At 41.2% G+C, this 22278-nt stretch overlaps 1 protein-coding gene across 1 annotated transcript in view; it reads left to right on the top strand.

Moving 5' to 3' along the window:
* Positions 1 to 2216: 2216 nt before the first annotated feature.
* nup188 (nucleoporin 188) overlaps positions 2217 to 22278 on the top strand; it is a 31318-nt gene continuing 11256 nt past the window's right edge. The window contains exons 1-29 of the mRNA XM_061733744.1: positions 2217 to 2282; positions 3784 to 3838; positions 3978 to 4051; positions 4132 to 4216; positions 4306 to 4386; positions 4508 to 4552; positions 4653 to 4745; positions 4869 to 4988; positions 5930 to 6141; positions 9457 to 9571; positions 9737 to 9937; positions 11944 to 12024; positions 12111 to 12203; positions 12291 to 12410; positions 12500 to 12626; positions 12743 to 12901; positions 14305 to 14431; positions 14525 to 14612; positions 15474 to 15550; positions 15656 to 15770; positions 15858 to 15978; positions 16065 to 16131; positions 16522 to 16647; positions 17853 to 18093; positions 18179 to 18385; positions 18488 to 18657; positions 19088 to 19157; positions 19246 to 19313; positions 19429 to 19624. Of these exons, the coding sequence (XP_061589728.1) occupies positions 2257 to 2282; positions 3784 to 3838; positions 3978 to 4051; positions 4132 to 4216; positions 4306 to 4386; positions 4508 to 4552; positions 4653 to 4745; positions 4869 to 4988; positions 5930 to 6141; positions 9457 to 9571; positions 9737 to 9937; positions 11944 to 12024; positions 12111 to 12203; positions 12291 to 12410; positions 12500 to 12626; positions 12743 to 12901; positions 14305 to 14431; positions 14525 to 14612; positions 15474 to 15550; positions 15656 to 15770; positions 15858 to 15978; positions 16065 to 16131; positions 16522 to 16647; positions 17853 to 18093; positions 18179 to 18385; positions 18488 to 18657; positions 19088 to 19157; positions 19246 to 19313; positions 19429 to 19624 (3360 nt within the window). The 5' untranslated portion in view covers positions 2217 to 2256. The remainder of the gene's footprint in view (positions 2283 to 3783; positions 3839 to 3977; positions 4052 to 4131; positions 4217 to 4305; positions 4387 to 4507; positions 4553 to 4652; positions 4746 to 4868; positions 4989 to 5929; positions 6142 to 9456; positions 9572 to 9736; positions 9938 to 11943; positions 12025 to 12110; positions 12204 to 12290; positions 12411 to 12499; positions 12627 to 12742; positions 12902 to 14304; positions 14432 to 14524; positions 14613 to 15473; positions 15551 to 15655; positions 15771 to 15857; positions 15979 to 16064; positions 16132 to 16521; positions 16648 to 17852; positions 18094 to 18178; positions 18386 to 18487; positions 18658 to 19087; positions 19158 to 19245; positions 19314 to 19428; positions 19625 to 22278) is intronic.

Below are 22278 nucleotides of genomic sequence, written 5' to 3'. Positions count from 1 at the left end.
CGCTTGGTCGGGCCTGCGGGGGGCTGTCCTGTTAGGGGTCCTGCTGTCCTGGCCTGGATAGTTGGGGGTCCTGCTGTCCTGGCCTGGATAGTTGGGGGTCCTGCTGTCCTGGCCTGGATAGTCGGGGGTCCTGCTGTCCTGTCCTGGATAGCTGGGGGTCCTGCTCCAGGGCCTGGATAGTTGGGGGTCCTGCTCCAGGCCTTCATAGTCGTGGTGGGGGCCCCTCTGTCTGGGCTGGGATGGTCTCTGCGGCGGCGTCCCCTTTAATCGTTGGCTTGGACGGCTCTCGGTGTGGATGGCTCCCATCGGTGCTCAGCCTAGGCTTGCCACCCGTCCCTTGAAATACGTAATTATTACGTAATTGGGAATTAAAAGTTGCGTTCCGTATTGAACCAATACAGACACATATTATGCTCTTATTTATTGATGTCATAATATACAGGTGAAGGTCGGAAAATTTGAATATATTGCAAAACTTCATTCGTAGTAAATTCAACAAACAAACAAATGAAACAAATATATTATTTCCCACTACATGCAAAGTGAGATATTTCAAGTCTTTATTTGTTATAATTTTGGTGATTATGGCTCACAGTTTATGAAAACCCCAAATAAAAAAATCTGAAAAAATTAGAATATTTTATTAAATCAATAAACAATTCAATCATCAAAATTATAACAAATAAAGGTTTAACATATCTAGCTTTGCATGTAATGAGACTATGTAATATACATGTATTAGTTTCACCTTTTAAGTTGAATTATTGAAATAAACTAACTTTTACACCATATTCTTCACCTGTATCTATATTCTACATCTGGGCTGATGTGGACATACATAGCATAGGAGGCTATTTCAGTTGCTATATGGTTGTCTGTCTGTACAGTCATGCACATTCAATGCTATTAAAGCACTTTAAACTTTAAATCAAAGCGTTTTCTTTTTCATATAAAATAAATACATTTCTATGCATTTAAGAAGTTTTGGGGATGTCCCTTTTTTTGGCGCCTGCGCTGCTGAAATCGGGGTGTCCCTTATTTTTATTTCTGAAAGGTGGCAACCCTAGCTCAGCCATACTCCATTTTTATCACAAGGGTGGGGGTTGCCTGGGGTGTATGCATCTGTATAGTATGCTGTATGCAGTACTCGAGTTGAGGGGGGATGAGGGTGGATGGCATCCCCCCCTGAAATAAAAACGGTCAAAATCATCCCCCCTGTAAAACTGCCATCCCTCCTTTTCATCCCTTATTTCATTTCATCAATTAATGTGGTTTTACTGATATTTCAACATTTAGAGTCATCACCAGAAAAATAACTTATTTGACAAATTTCACCTATTTCAAGTAAATTTTCACTTGAAATAAGTAGAAAAATCTGCCAGTGGGACAAGATTTATCTTCTCATTACAAGCAAAAAAATCTTGTTCCACTGGCAGATTTTTCTACTTATTTCAAGTGAAAATCTACTTGAAACAGGTGAAAATTGTTGTTTTTTCCAGTGATGAGTCTTGTTTTAAGTGTAATGAGATTTTTTTTTACTAAAATGAGACATTTTAACTAGAAATAAGACAAATATTCTTGTTAAGATTTTGAGTTTTTGCAGTGATCCATTTTACTTATCCTGTGAAGGACAGAGGCATATTGATAAGTTCAGAAAACTGTTTTTTATTGTTGTGTTTTGATGTATTAGATGTAAGCCCAGTGGATATTTAAAGCTTACAGAAGGCTGCATGCTATGCCATTTCTGCAGTATTCTGCAGGTGTTTTGGTCAGTGCTATTAATTGTAATATATTACATTATTTGTAATCAGCACAAATTATCTGTCCCCATATGATAAAATCCACCACCCCCCCTGATTTTTTTTTACAACTCGAGTACTGGGTGTGTGTGTGTGTGTGTGTGTGTGTGTGTGTGTGTGTGTGTGTGTGTGTGTGTGTGTGTGTGTGTGTGTGTGTGTGTGTGTGTGTGTGTGTGTGTGTACTGTATGAATGAGGGTACGGGGAGTGGGGGGGGTCAAGGGGGATTGCTTCTTTTCTCTTTTTATTGTAAAGCATTTTGTGTTGCATTTTATCTGCATGAGAGGTGCTATATAAATAAAGTTTAAAGTTTAAATAAAGTTTTATAACGCGACAGTAGAGCGAGATCAAAGACGTTTTTTCTTTTTTTTTTTTTTTTTCAAAGACGGCAGTTTTGTGACGACGAAGAAGACGCCGTGACGCGTCCTCCCGTCAACCAATCACAGGGCAGGAGCGAAGATGGCGGAATCAGAGATGAGCGTCAGGTAGCAACTTAGCAACAAACTTTCTGCTACAGTCTTTGTCAATGTACCTTTCTAAAATCACGCGTCAGAACGCAAATATTCCTAGATATATCGTTTATTTATCGATTTAGCCCAGCAGAAGCGGCCCCTCCTTGGGCGGTTAGTCACGTGGTTAGTTCCCCGCGTTAGCGGTAGCTTAGCGGCTAAACATTTGAATGGTTTTCTGTCACGCCGCATGTCAACACAGGGAGACAAACATCACCAACATGTGCAGCCTCCACACCAAATACCGCTCCGTCACACTAAATACCCACATCTCTTACTTCAGCATGAATGGAACCCACCAAGTTAGATTTAAATTTAAAAAATAATAAAATAACTACTAATAACAACATAAAAGATTTTTTTAATTTAACCCTTATAAGATAAGATAAGATATCCTTTATTTTCTCCCTCAGTGGGGAAACTTATTTTGTTGTCAGCAGTACACTTAGCACACACATGCAGGGGAGGGGTAAAAAGACTGAGAAGTCAGAAATAAAAAATATATAAAAAATACAAAAAGATACGTATAAAATATGTATAACCACATAATATGAACAGTATATACAGTTGGTTGAAAGAAGAAACAGTGCAGAAAAAGCAGGTGGAGTGTTGTGAGGTAGACTGGCAGATGTTGCACATCTTATATTATTGCACATATTATTGTCCACTGGCTACTGAGAGCAGGCCTGGTTATACAGTCTGATGGCAGTGGGGAGGAAGGACCTGCGATGATTATTTACCCAGGCAAGCAATTTAAGAACAAATTCTTATTTACAAAAGCAGCCTGAAAAGATAAACTTGCAATATAATCTTTCATTTATAGATAGAGATAAATAGTAAGATGAGTAACATGTGAAGGTTCCGTGAACATTGCAATCAGTGAGTTGTGAATAATAGCATGACTGGTTTACTAAAAGGCTCACCGATGAGGTTTGAATAAGATGCATCTTCATTGATTGAAGAATTTATTAGAAGAATTGCATAGGATCAGGTACAGTTTCATGACAGTACAGATTCGCTGATACAAAGTCAACTAAGTACTTGTAACTTGAGTTAACTAAGTAACTTGAGTTGAGAGTGTTAAGTTGATTAATTCTGAAACATTACTGGTAGTTCAAAAGCACATTTTGTTGAAAAGTAAAAATGTTTAGTGCTGGTTTGAAAAATTATGCTTTTGATGGTTACTTGTTATGATGATTGTTACATGACATTTAAATAGTGTGTGTGTGCGTGCGTTTGCGTGCGTGCGTGCGCACACAACTTTGACCATTGGTCGGATGTATATTGTCACATTGGCTACCCTAGTCTCAAAATATAAATTTAAAATTTTTCTGTATTTATATCAAGTGCCTCCCTGTGTATAGTGTGTGTGTGCAAATTGTGTGTTAATACAACCGTATTGCTGTATACATATGTAAATATGCAGTATTGCTAATTATTACTTACTTACTTATTAATCAAACCCTCCGTTACCTAGGACCTGTCGAGAATTATGGACCATACTGCTGGGGAGGTCAGCACTGCGAGAACCGGTATGTCGTCTTGCTGCTTTTTGTTATGCACTGGATGTCGACAGGACACCAAAGCCAAAAATTGAGCAAATTTACTTTTCAGGTACAATATGATACTTCAGAACTTTTTCTTTTATCTATTAATGTTTGGTATTTGCAGGATCAGATACAAGTAGAGCTTGACAGACACTGGGACAGACTGCATCAAGGATTAAGTTACTATCAGAAACCCAGGTACATGTCCAACTAGGTCTCTTCACATCAACTATGCAAGTCATAAATGAATTTCTAACGGTCAGCATCACATTTTGTAGTCCATCATCTGCTGGGAAAGTGAAAGATGACAAAGTTGTTCCTGAGTCTCTGAAGGACTTCGGTCTAAGAATCAGTACATTTTTGGTAAGTGTTATGTCTATTAATGTAACAGTACTGATTGTCAGTTTTCACATAGTTGTACATTTCTTGATGGTTTCATAATGATCTTACAGAGTCTTGATCAGCAGCAGAGTGTTCAGCTTTTACAGTGCTATCTACAAGAGGACTACAGAGGGACCCGTGATTCATTAAAGGTGTCCTCACTTTCATAATTTGGTTCACAGTTTTGCATGAGAAACAAAAATGCTAAGATATTTAAAAACTAAAAGCCCAACAAAACCATGATATTGTAAATAAATGAAATCTTCTCCACAGGTTGCTCTCAAGGATGAGCGACAGAGTCAGACACTGCTGTTTAAGGTGAGAACACAGATCTACATTGTTTTTATTTGTAAACAGACAGTTGTATCTTCCATCTTTCACTCAGTATCTATCACTGTTTATGCAAATACTTTTACAGATAGCTGACTATTATTATGAGGAACGCATGTGCCTGCTCAGGTGTGTTCTCCTCCTGTTGACGTACTTTCAGGATGAGCGACATCCGTATCGGGTGAGAGGCAGCTATATTTGTGATAATGAAGTACAACTTTGATATTTAAATTGTGAATTACTTGTTGAAAAATATTTAATGTAGTCTTTTAAATAACACCATTTTTGTTTTTGTTTTGTCAAGTCTGAATACAGTAACTGTGTTAATAAGCTGGAGAAAGATTTAGTGAGCAACTATCAGTCGCAATTTGAGAATCTCTTCAAGGCAGAGGCACCAACATGGGAAACTCATGGAAACCTCATGGTGAAAACATGAATTTAGTTCATAATTTGAATAATACACCATGTATTGTAATTAGGGATGGGCGGTATGGACTAAAAAAATGTATCACGATAATTTCTGGCATTTATCCTGATAACGATAGAAATGAGAATAAAAAATTACCAATTCAACTCCACCTTTTTAACTATAAATCTATCTCGCTCTCAGATCTGCCATGTTTGTTACACAAAAACGTCATCAATGGGAATGTTTCTTTCTTTCTTTCTTTCTTTCTTTCTTTCTTTCTTTCTTTCTTTCTTTCTTTCTTTCTTTCTTTCTTTCTTTCTTTCTTTCTTTCTTTCTTTCAGGCTCATTTCCTTCCTTCTTTCTTTCCTCCTGCTCTCCTTCCTTCTTCCCTTCCTCTTTTCTCTCTTTCTTTCTTTCTTTCTTTCTTTCTTTCTTTCAGGCTTTTTTCCCTTCCTTCTTTCCTCCTGCTCTCCTTCCTTCTTCCCTTCCTCTTTTCTCTCTTTCTTTCTTTCTTTCTTTCTTTCTTTCTTTCTTTCTTTCTTTCTTTCTTTCTTTCTTTCTTTCTTTCTTTCTTTCTTTCTTTCTTTCTTTCAGGCTTTTTTCCCTTCCTTCTTTCCTCCTGCTCTCTCCTTCCTTCTTCCCTTCCTCTTTTCTCCCTTCCTTCCTTCCTTCCTTCCTTCCTTCCTTCCTTCCTTCCTTCCTTCCTTCCTTCCTTCACGTACGTTGTGGGTGGATTAAACACAGAACCATAAATCAGTTTTACACAAAAACGTCATCAACGGGAATTTATCGTTTTTACCGCGAGATGACAAATTCTTACCGTGAGGAATTTTTTTGACGGTTTATCCTGAACGGTAAAATATCGCCCATTCCTAATTGTAATCCACTAATTAATTTAAAATTTTTTTATTTGACTTTAAAAATGAACTTATATGAAATACACATTCCCCCCACAGACAGAGAGACAAGTATCGCGATGGTTCCTGCAGTGTTTGAGAGAGCAGTCTCTGCTGCTAGAGATCATCTTTCTGTATTATGCATACTTTGAGATGAGCCCATCAGACCTTTTGAGCTTTACCAAAATGTTCAAAGAACAAGGCTTTGGTTTGCGGCAGACCAACAGACATCTAGTAGACAAGAGCATGGATGCGCTGGTCGACAGAATTGGGTAAGTGCTGTGACTGTGCAAGTCCCATCATTACGTTTAAAGTTGCGGGCAGTATTTGTATCATGGTTGTACTGAGACAGATAATTTCCATTTGACAATCCAACAACAACAATCAAAAATCTTTCACTAAAATATTGAATAAAGGGGACCTATTATGAAAAACATGTTTTTTCTTGCTTTGACATATATAAAGTGGTCTCCCCTCAGCCTGCCAACTCAGAGAAGGAGGAAAGCAACCAAATTCTGCAGTGTCTGTACAGCCGCCCGGATAGGGCTGGGCGATATGGCCTTTTATTAATATCTCGATATTTTTAGGCCATGTCACGATACACGATATATATCTCGATATTTTGCCTTAGCCTTGATTTAACACTTTGATGCAAACAATCACACCAGTATGATGATTCTATATGTCTACATTAAAACATTCTTATTCATACTGCATTAATATATGCTCATTTTAAACTTTCATGCAAAAAGGGGGAATAAGTCAAATTTACCAAAACTGGCACAGACATAAAAAGTGTAATTTCAAAACAGAAAGTGCACGTTGCATCTCTGACTCCCCGTCTGAATAACATCTGCTAAGAACATGTTCTGGTCCCGGTTTTACCTGGTTTTACCTGGTTTTACCAGGATGAGCTGCTCTGAGCAGGAGGGCCTTAGAGCACCTTTATATTAAGACTAATGTAGGTGTAGGGACTGCAATGTTTCATCCTCTCCTCCTTTACTTTGCATCACTTTCACTTACTTTTAGAAATATGACGTCATATAGTCTTGTTTAACTTTGTTTCAATGATAGTGATTAATTTCATGTGGCCACATTTAAGCAACACTAGGTGACGTTTCTCTCGTTGCTCTGGAAGAGAAAAGCCTAAATTATGGTTCCGCATTAAATCGACGCAGAACCTACGCTGTAGGGATTCAGATTCAGAAACTTTATTTATCCCCGAGGGTACGGCGTAGGGTACGTGGCGACGCGCACTTACGCCGTAGGCTCTGCGTTGGTGTAACGCGGAACCATAAATCAGTCTAAATGCTTGGCTGCGCGTGTCGCGCTGAGCGGCTCCTCAGTTCTCCGGAGAGCCGTGCGAGGAGAAAACATCCCCTCCCGTCTTTACTAAACCGGTTTGCTTTGAAAAGAGTCCGTCGCGCGTAGCAACCGCGCAGATGAGCTCACGGCGCAAACAGGCCGAGTTTGGGAAAGTTAAAGCGGGGTGGAAGTGACCGGCGGTCCCGGTCAGCAGCGCCGACACCTGCAGCTGGTCGGGGGAATGCACACACGACAGCACGTGACTAACGTATCTAACAGGGTATGCTTGTTTTATGTCTCAGAGAAGGAGAGACGAGACGAGAGAGCGAGAAAAGTCTGTCATTTAATGCCTAAAAGCAAACGTATACTCGAATATTCACAATAGAGTCATCATTTAGAAGCCGAGATACATCGACTATACTCGATATATCGCCCAGCCCTACGCCCGGATGAGCCATCAAGTGTGATGTGGCTTCTACGAGCCGTTGAGATTCAGGAGTGATTTACATAGGTTGGCCTCCGATGCGTGAAACCACGCCCACAACTAATTCTGGCTGGAACAACAACAATTCCACCGGCCGGAGCTACCAACATTTTCTACGCGTCATTCAGGCAGCCAATCAGCACAGTGCCTCATTATCATAGCCCCACCCACTCAGAATCCCACATAGATAATGAGGTTAGAGAATGGGATGATAAAGACATGGTTTAGAGGCTGAATTTCTAATTTATTTAGCAAAAACAATCAAAAGCTTGTTTTTAATACATTCAAGGCCTGTTTAAAATAGGTATTAGATGCCATAATAGGTCTCCTTTAAATGTTATAGTTTATCAATCACATACTGAATTTGCACCCAATGGTTTAATGCCTCTACCATTCATACCCCTTTTACACCAAGCTGGTTCCAGGGCTGGTGCTAGAGCCGGTTCGCGGTTGGTTCTAAGTAAGAACCGTTTGGTTTTAAACAGCTGGTGCTAGCCAGCAGCTGGCCAGAGAGCCACGTCACCACGCCCCCTCGTTTTCATCCCCACCCTGATCAGGAAGCTGAGAGCCAAAAGCTGTTTTAATTTCAGCTGTAGCGCTGTTAATATGGCACTTTATTAAGTTTTAATATTTTTTCAGGTAAAGTAACCCGTTAAGATCCCCAACCTGGGCTCAGTTTATCCAAATAACGCCTGTTAAGAAATTTGCTCTGAAAATTTCGGAATTTCTGGCTGACTGCCGGCTCCGGAGATGATTTACGGTTCCGCGTTAAATCGACGCAGACTTTACGGGGTAGGGAACGTCGTACGGAGCCCATCGCCGCGTAACCTACGCCGTAGGCTCTGCGTCGATCGTCACACCATATGAGGAAGCCGACAGTTAAAAGCTGTTTTAATTCCTGCTGTAGCGCTGTTAATATGGCACTTTATTAAGTTTTAATATTTTTTTCAGGTAAAGTAACCCTTTAAGATCCCCAACCTGGGCTCAGTTTATCCAAATAAGGCCTGTTAAGAAATTTGACTCGAAAGCCAGCAGCCCCGGGGGACAGCAGCTCCTCTCCTCTCCTCAGGAGCTCCGCCGTAGGCTCTGCGTTGGTGTAACGCGGCGGAACCAGAACGGCGGGCTGGGAGGCGTCCCCGCGGGCCGGGAATTTTTATGAAATAAATGGATGGAGCTGCCGCTGCATCGGCGGTCACGGAGCCTCGCGTCCAAGCGTCCCAGGGCTGGAACGCTCCCCCACGGGCTCGGACGCGAGGCTGCGCCGCTGCATCGGCGGGCACGGAGCCCGCAGACGTTACTGTTGGTGGATTGTACCATAGACCACTGCTGCTTCTGTTTTACATCCATTATTAAATAAATGGATGTAATAATAAAAGAGTCTGCTAACTTAACCACCGTCTTCAACGCTACGTTGTTTAAAAACGGCGCTCTTCCGGGTTTACTCTGCTTTGGTTGTTCAGTAACACCGTCCCCAGCCCCGCCCCCAGCCCCCAGCGTAACTGGTTCTTTGAGCTGGACCCATGGATGTATTATAGAGGCTGGCCCAGCAGCTCAAAGGGGCTGGCGTAGCACCCGTTTTGAGAGCCAGGAGCCGGCGCTTAGGCTGTGTAAAACCAAAGAACTGGTGCTAAGTCTGGCTCTAGCCCAGAACCAGCCCTGGAACCAGCTTGGTGTAAAAGGGGTATCACAGATATCTTAAACCTTATGAGCCTTGTTGTTGGGGAAACCAGGGATTTTGTCTAATTTGACCTTCATTGCATAGTTTTTAAACATTTTGTCATGTTTCTCTGGCCTGCAGTTATTTAAGCTGTCTCATCCTGGTCGAGGGAATGGACATAGACTTCCTACAGAAGTGTGCTCTGGAGGATTCTACAGAACAGCACCAATTCTCTTCTGCACCTGAAATCATTAAGGTTTGACTTGGAAGTTTCTACCATCTTGTTGTTATTTTCCCATGAAATTACTTAATCTGGAAACTCAGAACTGTCAAGTAAATTTGAAAGAGAGTTTCAGAAATTGGTAGAACATTGAGGGTAATTGATAAAGAATGCTTGCCACCTCTTTCTCTTTCATTCTAGGAGATGGATCAGCTCCTGCTGACATTTGGTGACATCCCTCATCATGGACCTGTGCTGCTAGCCTGGGTCCTGCTGAGACACACACTGAGACCAGACGAGTCCAGCCCTGTGATCAGGAGGATAGGCAACACTGCCCTGCAGTTGGGGGTGTTCAAGTACCTTTCCACTATGCTGAAAGGCCTTGGAGTATCAGGGAATAATGTAAGAAAATTTAAGCACTTGCGTGTAGGGCTGCAGCTATCGAATATTTTAGTAATAGAGTATTCTACTGAAAATTCCAACAATTAATCGAGTAATCGGATAAAACATATTTTTGTTTAGTTAAAGAGCAATTATAAATATACATAAGATGTTAGATGTTAATTGACATCACTAAGACTAAATTATATAATACAGTAGGTTCATGGCTGTGCATTTAAAAACCCTGAACTTACACCAGTTGACCAAATTCACTGCCTTCACTCAAAAAACTAAGGATCTTACCAAGAAATGTTCTTATTTCTAACCTAAAAATGCCATTACACCTGATAACACACATAACTTAAAAGGTTAGGTGTTTTTCACACGTGTTTCAATTGAACTTTCATTTGTGTCATGCAAATTTTATTTTGAACACTGCTAAAACTAGCTAAGTTCTAGTTAAGTTTTAAGTTAAAGTATAAGATTTTGAGTTTTAGCAGTGTTCAAAATAAAAATTACGAGACCTGCTGTATTGGAGAACATTAGGCACCAGTGCTGCTTGTTTTATCCATGAATGACTACAGAGCTAAAATTTAAAACTACCCAGTTAGCTTTATTACGTTTTTATTTTTCGGACATTTTGTGCCTTTTCTTTTAGTTAAACTGTAGCGGGAACAGATGTTTAGAGGAACCTATGTATGTACCGGTTTAGAGGGGGAACATATAGGAGAACGGACCAGAAGAATATAACCTGGATTGAAAATAAAAGTTAAGCACTGAGCTACATGTGTCTCCGTCTGGGCCATTGCAGACTGCCTGAGCATCGCATGCTACAAAAACCAAACATATCCGCCGCCTCTTTCTTCTTCCTTTACGTGCGCGGCGTCAGCGCGTTGTGCCGCATTAAATGTAGTCCGGGCGAAATACCGCAAATACGATGCAAGTTAAAAATAGATTACAACAAGTTACTTTGTATAAAGGATGAAGAGTTGGTTGTGATAATTACAGTCTTATTAGAAACAGTGGAGATCCTCTTGACAGTTTCAGACAAGCATCCCCTCTGCTTGCGTAATGTTTTATAACCATTGAAATGGTTTCATTGTCAATGTGTGCAGATAGACTTTTGACGAAAAGTTAAGTTACTATATAAAATTGGGATTACACACATAGAAAATTAAATTCCCTTCTTAATTTATGTTTTAAAAACTGCTTTTCTAAGCAGAGCTTTTATTGTGGAAGATGTACGTGGATAGTTACTCTATAAAAAAGCAGGTAGGACTGATACAGAGTGGTTCAGAATCAATGATATGCACAAAGCAATTTTTCTTTGGAACTTCATTTTTATTTAGTTTTCAACAACAATACACATACATTTTCTTCTTTCTTTTTCCCTTTTTCAGCTGCATACAACATCTGTACACATTATACTTAAGTATTAAGCAATTAAAACAAGAGAAAACAACAACATAATTATTCACTCCAAAATATACGTATACGTAACAAACCCATAAATTAAAAAAAAAAAAGAAAAAATAGTAAAGTCAATAATAATAATAATAATTGTCCACTCCAAGGTACAACGGTGTATAGAAAGCAGGCACCATATTTACTCCAGGAAAATGTGGCATGTGTATAAAATCTGTGTACAGAGGGAATACAGTAAGAATTAGGCAGGTGGGCCGAGCAACATTGGGTAATAGACCTCATTGTATTAATAAAGCCATGACAGGGCTCCACCGCTTAATAAACGTGGGTTTTTGGAGCCTTAACGAGTAGGTGATTTGCTCCATTTGATAGAGATCCCATTCTTTTTGGATCCATATATTGTATGTGGGAGGGTCTGGTTTCAGCCATCTAATGCACAAAGCGATTTTTGAATAATGATGTCAGTCTCACAAGACATAATTCAGTCCAAAAAGCATGATTTAAATTCATTATTTGAAGTAAAATTAAAAACAAAAGGAAAACTGTTCTCTGGCATGCACACAATAATGAACAGCACATATCTTTGACTCTTATTCCTCCAGTGTACAGCAAGCACAGCGAAGATGTGTGTCTACGGCCTCCTTTCATTCGTGATCACTTCCTTTGAGGAAGAAAGCTTGCAGGTACAGTCTGATATTACCTGTATAAGCCTTATCTATTTATCCTCTTTAACTGTTTGTAACTTACCTTCTTCCAATATATTTCACAGACTGAAGGTGCTGCGACACAGAGTTCCCACCTGATTGATGCTGCCTGTGAGGTCCTGTCTGCTCCCAGTCTGGCTGAAGTCTTTTGGGAAATGGTGAGAAGAAACACAAAAGATGTTTTTAGAGATACAATTGTATATTAATGCTTATAATCTATTTTGCTTGTCATAATTGTAACCCAGAAACCAAACATGGGATTGGGGATGGTCCTGGACAGTGCAGTTGGGATGTTTCCTCATAAGATAGGACCTTTACTGCAGCTTTTAACCGCACTTGTGTCAAACAAGTCAACTGTAAAAAAGGTAAGTTGCACATCTACAAAGATGTAAAACCCATCAGTATTTTCCTTATGTAAATACTTTTAAAATATACTTTCATTTCTCTGTGACAGGTTTACATCTTTCTGGATAAGATGTCCTTTTATACACAAGTTTACAAACGTAAGCCCAGGGATGTTACCTCCAATGACGAAGAGACACTGTGGAGGAGAGAAACTCCAAAACTCCTCTACCCTTTGGGTTAGTTTATTACTTTAATATTCCCAATAGAGACATGTACTAAATGCCTTACATTTTTGAGAATAATTGCTTTTTTCACATACATTCATTTCATTATTAAATCTTTCAATTATTAGGTTCAGGCCAGACTAATCTGTGGATGCCACAGGGAGTCCTGGGCCAGGTGATGATTGCAGGTGAGCAGGGCTGCATGGTGCGGTGGGATTACTCCTACAGCTCCTGGACTCTCTTTACCTGTGAGGTGGAGATGCTGCTACATGTTGTTTCAACTGCAGGTACACAAATTTATTCATTTATATACATTTTATAAATTTATAACATTTTTTTTGCATGATATATTGGTAATGTCATGGGCTCAAAATTAGGGGTGTAACGATACACCAATCTCACGATACGGTACGATACACGATATTGAGGTCACGATAACGATACGATACGATATTATAGCAGTATTCTTTTAACAACCTTGAATGAGGAACATATGATTGGAAAAAAAATGTCTTTTATTTGAAAGACACAAAATACAAAACAATACTGTGCGTTTGCCTTATTGTTACAGTTTGTAATGCTTTATAACTGTTTAAGTTTTAAAGAGAAAGCCAGGCCAACCATTTTCCACAAACTGAACTAAAAGTAAATGTCAGGTTTGCATTATGCATCTTCAGTTTCATACAAGTTAAAAATATTTTTCCACAAACTGAATAGTTTCTCTCATGTATGATTTGACTTTTTTCTTTTCCAAAAATTTAACAACTAAAATTAAATAAATAAATAAATACAAGTAAATAAATACATACAATTTTACATCATAAAAAAGATTGATTCATGCTGATTGATTCATAAGTGTAAGAGGAGATTTATTTTTGTTAAGAAGGTTATTTTGGTAATTCAGGGTTCATTATTTTATAAATATATTCTTTATGTTCATATGTAAATCAGGGACTATAATGACACTAGTCAGTTTATCTGTAGTGATTAGTCTGTTTTAGATTGGGCGGAGTGATACAGCACTAGGTGCTATGTTGATGTTCTAAAATCCTACGCTGTTGAGCGGACATTAAAGTACACTGGAGCTCAGCAGAAGTTGCCCCGTGTTTATCCTACTCACGACCCGAAAAAGGTTTAATTTAATAAGGTAAGGCTTAACTCTACAACAGCCTTACATAAGTAAAGGTTCAGAGCTCAAAACAGGACCGCAAAACGGTACTAGTTTCTTCAGGGCGTAGTATAATTTTGGTCCGCAGGTCGAGGCGTGGTCGGCACGCGCGGTCGGATGCGCATTACTAGTCAACACAATAGATTAATATTAATAACCCAATATCGTGATACAGTTTGTCACCTCCACGACACGTTTCGTGACGTTTTTGTATCGCAAAATTTCGTGGCACGATATATTATTACACCCCTACTCAAAATAAACTACAGTGGCTGTCTTTGGAAGTGTGACTTATTGATATTAAACAGAATGGATGACTTGCATAAAGCAGAAGTTATCTGTAGAGGAGACTTTAATCTTTCTCAAAGATTGGGGTGCACTCATATGTATCCCATAAAGGTGCCCAATACAGCCAAGAGACCATAAATCATTTAATTTTATTAACAAAAACGCAGTCAGAACAAATGAATGATTTTTTTTTTTTTTTGTGTGCATTTTTCTGCGTTTCTGTCCTTGTTCTAGATGTTATAGCTCACTGTGCTCGAGTGAAACCCATCCTGGACCTGGTCCATAAGATCATCAGCACAGACTGGACTGTGTCTGATTGTCTGCTACCTCTCACTTCACGCATCTACATGTTGCTGCAGAGGTGATCTCACTTTACAGAGACAAACACAACTGTATCATTTACTTTGTTCTTACATCTGAAGAGGTCTTGATTTGTAAAGTTGATCTCTTTCAGGTTGACTTCAGTCATCAACCCCCCAGTAGATGTGATTGCATCCTGTGTGAACTGTCTCTCTGTACTTGCTGCAAGGATGCCAGCAAAGGTGGGTATGATGTAGGGCTGGGGATTGATTCAAATGTCAAGAATCGATTCGATTCCGATTCTTAAGATTCAGAATCGATTATCAAGATTTGATTTGATTCGATTCCGATATTGATTTGGGTTAGTGTTATTAAAACAGTTTTTTGAGCTGTTGCATGAATTATATGACTGTAGTTATGCAAAATATTACTACTAGTATTATTTTTAGATTAAACAGCAAGTATTGGCAGCTAATGATGCTGTAAGGACCAATCAGCTCCCAGAATGCTGATAGAACTGCTTTCAGAAACATCATGTGGGTCAGAATTACCAAACAGATCCAGGGAGGAAACAGAGACGGAGGAAATCGGTTTTAATTTTTCCCACATTCCGTTTTTATTTGTTCCAATTTCGTTCTATTTTGGTTTTTAATTTTTGAGCATTTGGTTTTTAGCATTTTTTGCAAATGTAACCCCAAGACAGTGTATAAAGTAATGAAATGTAGACAATTTATTCAATTATAACACTTTAATGTTTTCATACCTTTAAATATATTTAAAGGCAAAAACATGGCACCAGTTTTTCTCGTGTCCAACAAAACATTCCTTTTTTGGGGATAAACAAAAAATAACCAAAAGTTGTAATGTACTGATGAAAAAAAAAATACATACATTTAAAAAAAAAAAAAAAAAAAATCGATCTTTAGACATATGAATCGATTTTTAGGAATTAATATGAAAATCGATTTAGAATTGGGAAATCGATTTTTTCAACACAGGCCTGGTATGATGGGTTCTTCCTATATGAACACCTGGGAAAATAGTTTTTTTTAGATGTTCTTCACATACTACTCACACTTCTTTTTTTCTTCTTCTGCCCTCAGGTGTGGTCCAGTCTGCATCACACTGGTTTCCTCCCCTTTGCCTCCAACCCTTTGAGCAACATGGCTCAGTGTGTCAGGTAAATTGCTGTCAAACTGCTGAAATTGAATTTTCCTGGCAAGTAGGAAACTCTCCCAAATTATAACGAGAGCATGGTTTATTCTTTTTTTTCCTTTTTTCCTAGTGCTGAGGGGATGAAGGCAGGTAACTATGGCAACCTGCTTGTCCAGATTGAACAGCCAAGAGGGGAGTATGCTGTGACGATAGCGTTTCTTCGTCTCATTACCACTCTGGTTAAGGTAACAACAGATTCTAAATAAGTACATTTATACCGGTATGTGGCGTCCTCGTACTGCGACATGCATCATGTTGTTTTTTTATTTCAGGGTCAACTTGGAAGCACTCAGAACAAAGGTCTCATCCCCTGTGTCCTGCTGGTCTTAAAGGAGATGCTGCCCACGTACCATAAGTGGCGTTACAATACCTACGGAGTCAGAGAGAGAATAGGTAAAGGTGCTTTATCTCCCTTTGTTTCTTAATGTGGCTAAACAAGTTGAAACTGAGTGAGAGTTTGTGTGTGTGTGTCAACACAGGTTGTCTCATATTGGAGCTGATCCATGCAATTCTCAACCTGACTCCAGAGGAAGAGGATCAGGGCAGGTATGGATTTTAAATTTGGTGACAATCAAATGTTTCTGTAACTTCCGATAATTGAACATAAAGTATTAGAAATTCAGGAAATCAGACTTCACTTGTTGAGCAATAAAAAAGGCAACATTATTGATTGACTGTATTCTTCAATTATTATTTAAAAACCAGCTTTTACAAAATGTATCTTTTATTAAAAATTACGATTTCTTTTTTTTTTTTCCCCAATATCAAGAACATATGTAGTAGTTTCACATTTGCTACAAGTACTTTCTGATGCTTTAGTTCCAAATTATCAGTTAAAAAATAAAAATGTGTTATTTGACAATTAAATGTTGAAACTAACGACTAGTTTTCTACTTATAAAATCAGTTGATTTATGCCTTATCTTCCGTGCTGCAGCACTCCCACCCTGCAGTCTCTCTGCATCTACAGCCTGGCAAATACAGAAGCTGGACAGGCCGTTGTGAACATCATGGGCGTCGGAGTGGACACTATAGATGTGGTCCTGGCTGCACAGCCCAGCAGGTGGGCAGAGTGACGTTTTTATCATGCCTGCAAACACGTGTTGCTTTTGGCGACATCTTTTTGAATCAAAAAGTTATTCATATGAATTTTGTATCAAGGAGCATCTTCTTTATAACAGCTCTTTGGTGGACCAAACACACCCACGTGAGTCTTTTGACCTATCGCAATCAAGATGAGAGACTTGCCTCGCTCCCATTACATGGAGACTGAGGGAATTTGTTCGTGCTAGGGCTGGGCGATATGGACCAAAAGTCATATCTCGATATTTTCTAGCTAAATGGCGATACTCGATATATATCTCGATATTTTTTCTGTGCCATAATTGGGGTTTCCCCCAAAGCATTATAGCATAGCATCTCTGTTAGCTTCATTTTTTTCTGAGGCAAACCCTTAAAAAAACAGTCAGTTTTAATACAAAGCCTCGTGCCAAATGTCACACAGGTACCTTTATTAACAGAGATCTGCACAATATCAAAATGTATAAAACAAATGAAATAAAAATAAACTGCCTGCATATATAGAATAAAAAATGCTTCTTGTATAAAATAAAACAAATATCCCTTTCCTGCATAACAATTAAATTAAAATACACTGCAATTAATACAATGTAGACAGTAACAGGCAGACTTTTCCACTGAGGTTGACAGTTGTGCAAATAACAAAACATTTGTGCAAATCTCAATCTCAAATAAAACATTCAAGTAAATTTTTCACAAAATAAGCTATATCAAAATAAAAAAAAAAAAAATTTTTTTTTTTTTTTTTTTTTTTAATCGATATAAACGATATTGTCTCGTACCATATCGCGTTTGAAAATATATCGATATATATCAAAATCTCGATATATCGCCCAGCCCTAGTTCGTGCTATGTAACATTTCTTAAAACAGGCTTTAAGGGAGGCCAACATTAGTTTTTAAGGTAAGTCTTATGATAAAATGTGCTCTCTAACTTGCTGATAAGTTGCTAAACAGTTTAGCAACTTCTTACGTGCGCCTGTTGCCTTCCACCAAAAATGTGTTATTGTGAAAATGCTCTCCGATACATGATTCATGTAAATTACATTTTGATTCAAACAGCATATGTCACCAAAACGCAACATGTGTTTGCAGGCATATTTCATGCTCGTTCTCTTATAATTCACAAGTATTGTTAATTGTGTTGGTAAATGCAGAAGTGTTTTTTTTTTTTCTTAATACTTTGCAGCTGTGGCTCTGAGGGTCCAGGTCAGATCCTGATCCAGACCGTCAAACTGGCCTTTTCTGTTACAAACAACGTGATCCGTCTGAAACCGCTTTCTGATGCCATGTCCCCCCTGGAGCAGGCACTGACACAGCACGGTGGTCACGGCAGCAATATCATAGTTGTTCTGGCCAAATATATTTACCACAAACACGATCCAGCACTCCCTCGCCTCGCCATCCAGCTGCTCAAAAGGCTTGCCACAGTAAGACTTGCGTTGCTGACTTACAATATATTATGCACCTGAAAGGTTTCTGTCTGGCCCTGAATATCTGCGTTGCCCTCTGTAGGTGGCCCCGATGTCTGTCTACGCTTGCCTTGGCAGCGATGCAGCAGCTATCAGGGATGCGTTCCTCACTCGATTGCAGAGCAAGACTGAAGACATGAGGATCAAGGTCATGATCTTGGAGTTCCTCACTGTTGCTGTGGAAACCCAGCCAGGCCTCATTGAGCTGTTCCTCAATCTGGAAGTGAAAGATGGAAGTGAAGGTTCAAAGGTATGAAATTAAAAAAAAAAAAAACAATTTGCCTCTGCTTTTACATTCGGTTGTTTCAAAGTTTTGGAAACTTGATTCAAAATATTCATGTTTCACTCGAAGGAGTTCTTGCTGGGTGAGTGGAGCTGTCTTCACGTGGTGTTGGACCTGATCGACTCCAAACAGCAGGGGAAGTACTGGTGTCCGCCGCTGCTGCACCGAGCAGCGCTGGCATTCCTCTTGGCCCTGTGGCAGGATCGCAGAGATAGTGCCATCTCTGTGTTGCGGACCAAGTGAGCACTAAAGAAAATCTTACAAAAAAAATGCATGTGACTGATCTGGGTTTTCGGGTTTTTTTCGGGTGTGTTTCTGTTTTTTTTCAGGTTTATTTTTGGGTGTGTTTCGGGTTTTTTTCGGGTGTGATTCGGTTTTATTTTCGGTTGTGTTTCGGGTTTTTTCAAGTTTTTTTTCGGGTGTGTTTCGGGTTTTTTCTGGTTTATTTTTGGGTGTGTTTCGTTTTTTTGGGGGTTTATTTTCGGGTGTGTATCAGGTTTTTTTCGGGTGTGTTTCGGGTTTATTTTCGGGTGTGTATCGGGTTTTTTTCGGGTGTGTTTCGGGTTTATTTTCCGGTGTGTTTCCGTTTCTTTTTTTCAGGTTTTTTTCTGATTTTTACATGACATATTGCTGCTTCATTTTTTTTTATTTTATTATTTTTAAATGCAGAGAAAGATTCTGGGAAAATTTGACAACACCTCTTTTTGGAACCCTCACTCCGCCTTCAGACACCACAGAGGTACCGCTCTCTTAATTTGTTGAACAGGCTACTCCTGGAAATGCATATCCGTGGACCTGTCATCTAAAGACTTGTATTTTGTCTGCAGCCATGTGTCCTGGAGACTTGTGCCTTTGTCATGAAAATAATTGGCCTGGAGATCTATTACGTCGTCAGGTAAATGATGTATTGGGAATCTATACCATAATCAAACCATTTCTGGAACCGTTGATATAATTCCCAAATAATAACTCAGTTGTAATTGATGGAACATTTGTGTTTGTTGTTGTAGTGGTTCCTTGGAGCAGTCTCTGAAGGATGGGCTTCAAAGGTTCTCAAATGCTCGCCGTTATGAGTACTGGTCCCAGTATGTGAAGTCACTGGTGTGCCATGTGGCAGAGATGGAGGAAGAAGGCATCTGCTACTTCACAGAAACACAAATGCTGATCTCTGCTTGGCGCATGTTGCTGATTCTTTCCACCAGCCACGTATGTTACCGTAAACTCTGCTTTATTTATTCTTTTAATCTTTTTAATACTCTCAGTGTCTCCCAACCTGGGGCCCCCTGGGGGGGCGCCAGAAATTTCTGGGGGGCGCGAAACTTTGTCTGCTTTGAGGATATGCAGTTGTAAAAATTATATTTGCGCATGTTAAATAAATAAAAAAATCATAATAACACACTTAATGGAATACTGTAATCCAAGTCTGTATAAACCCACTTAGTATTTTAAAATGACCAAAATATATTTCTAAATTATTTAGCAGGATACAAACTTAAAAACGTATTATTATATCATTATTCAACATTTAATCATACTACTACTCCGACAGGTTGTTAAAAGGAAAATTTTAAAAAATGTTAAGAGACATTTTTCAGAAATTATTTTATGTCCTTGCAATTATTTTTTGTGCGTATTTTTCACAATGCCTACCATGATGAAAAAGAAATCAAGGACCGCTACGTCGCCCGGATCGGCGTCACCGGGGCCCCGCCCTGGAGCCAGGCCTGGGGTCGGGGCTCGTAGGCGAGCGCCTGGTGGCCGGGTCTTTGCCCGTGGGACCCGGCCGGGCTCAGCCCGAAACGGCGACGCGGGTCCGCCTTCCCGTAGGCCCACCACCCGCAGGAAGGACCATGGCAGGCCGGTGCATTGTGGGCTGGGTAGCAGTCGTGGCGGGGTGCCTCGACGACCCAATCCCTGGACATCAACCCTCACAGTGGGGACATGGAATGTCACCTCGCTGGGGGGGAAGGAGCCGGAGCTTGTGCGTGAGGTTGAGAGATACCGGCTAGAGATAGTCGGGCTCACCTCCACACATAGCTTGGGCTCTGGAACCCAGCTCCTTGAAGGGGGCTGGACCCTCCACTACTCTGGAGTTGCCCAGGGTGAGAGGCGGCGGGCTGGTGTGGGCTTGGTTATAGCCCCCCAGCTCAGCCGCCAGGTGTTGGAGTTCACCCCGGTGAACGAGAGGGTCGCTTCCCTGCGCCTTCGGGTCGGGGATAGGTCTCTCACTGTTGTTTGTGCCTACGGGCCGACAACAGTGGGGAGTACCCGGCCTTCTTGGAGTCCCTGGGAGGAGTACTTGATGGTGCTCCAACTGGGGACTCCATTGTTCTACTGGGGGACTTCAACGCTCACGTGGGCAATGACAGTGATACCTGGAGAGGCGTGATTGGGAGGAACGGCCTCCCCGATCTGAACCCGAGCTGTGTTTTGTTGTTGGACTTCTGTGCGAGTCGCAGTTTGTCCATCACGAACACCATGTTCAGGCATAAGGGTGTCCATCAGTGCACGTGGCACCAGGACACCCTAGGCCGGAGGTCAATGATCGACTTTGTTGTCGTTTCATCTGACCTTCGGCCGCATGTCTTGGACACTCGGGTGAAGAGAGGGGCTGAGCTGTCAACTGATCACCACCTGGTGGTGAGTTGGATGCGCTGGCGGAGGAGGAGGTTGGACAGACCGGGCAGACCCAAACGGATTGTGAGGGTCTGTTGGGAACGTCTGGCTGAGCCCTCTGTCAGGGACATCTTCAACTCCCACCTCCGGGAGAGCTTCTCTCGGATCCCGGGGGAGGCAGGGGACATCGAGTCCGAGTGGACCATGTTCTCTGCCTCCATTGTCGGCGCGGCGGCTCGAAGCTGTGGACGCAAGGTCTCCGGTGCCTGTCGTGGCGGCAATCCTAGAACCCGGTGGTGGACACCGGAAGTACAGGATGCCGTCAGACTGAAGAAGGAGTCCTACCGGGCTATGTTGGCCGGTGGGACTCCTGACGCAGTAGATAGGTACCGGCAGGCCAAGCGGGCCGCGGCTCGGGCAGTCTTGGAGGCAAAAACTCGGGTCTGGGAGGAGTTCGGGGAGGCCATGGAGGAGGACTTTCGGTCGGCCTCGAGGAAATTCTGGAGGACCGTTCGGCGCCTCAGAAGGGGGAAGCAGTACTCTGCCGGCACCATTTATGGTGCTGGTGGGGAGCTGTTGACCTCGACTGGGGACATTGTCGGACGGTGGAAGGAATACTTTGAGGATCTCCTTAACCCGACTGACATGCCTTCCACTGAGGAAGCAGAGGGTTGGGGCTCGGAGGCGTGCTCATCCATCACCCAAGCCGAGGTCACCGAGGTGGTTCGTAAGCTCCTCGGTGGCCGGGCACCGGGGGTGGATGAGATTCGCCCTGAGTACCTCAAGTCTCTGGATGTCGTAGGGCTGTCTTGGTTGACACGCCTCTGCGACATTGCATGGAGGAAGGGGACAGTACCGCTGGGGTGGCAAACCGGGGTGGTGGTACCTCTGTTTAAAAAGGGGGACCGGAGAGTGTGTTCCAACTACAGGGGGATCACACTTCTCAGCCTCCCGGGGAAAGTCTACGCCAGGGTACTGGAGAGGAGATTACGGCCGATAGTCGAACCTCGGATTCAGGAGGAACAATGCGGTTTTCGTCCCGGTCGTGGAACACTGGACCAGCTCTACACCCTCTGCAGGGTGCTCGAGGGTTCATGGGAATTTGCCCAACCAGTCTACATGTGCTTTGTGGATCTGGAGAAGGCATTTGACCGTGTCCCTCGTGCCATTCTGTGGGGGGTGCTGAGTGAGTATGGAGTCCGGGGCCCTCTACTAAGGGCTGTCCGGTCTCTGTATGATCGAAG

This window comes from Cololabis saira, chromosome 11 (assembly GCF_033807715.1).
Source record: "Cololabis saira isolate AMF1-May2022 chromosome 11, fColSai1.1, whole genome shotgun sequence".
In the NCBI taxonomy this organism is placed as follows: domain Eukaryota; kingdom Metazoa; phylum Chordata; class Actinopteri; order Beloniformes; family Belonidae; genus Cololabis; species Cololabis saira.
Note: the sequence above shows the minus strand (reverse complement) of the source record. Positions and strands in the feature narration are given on the sequence as shown.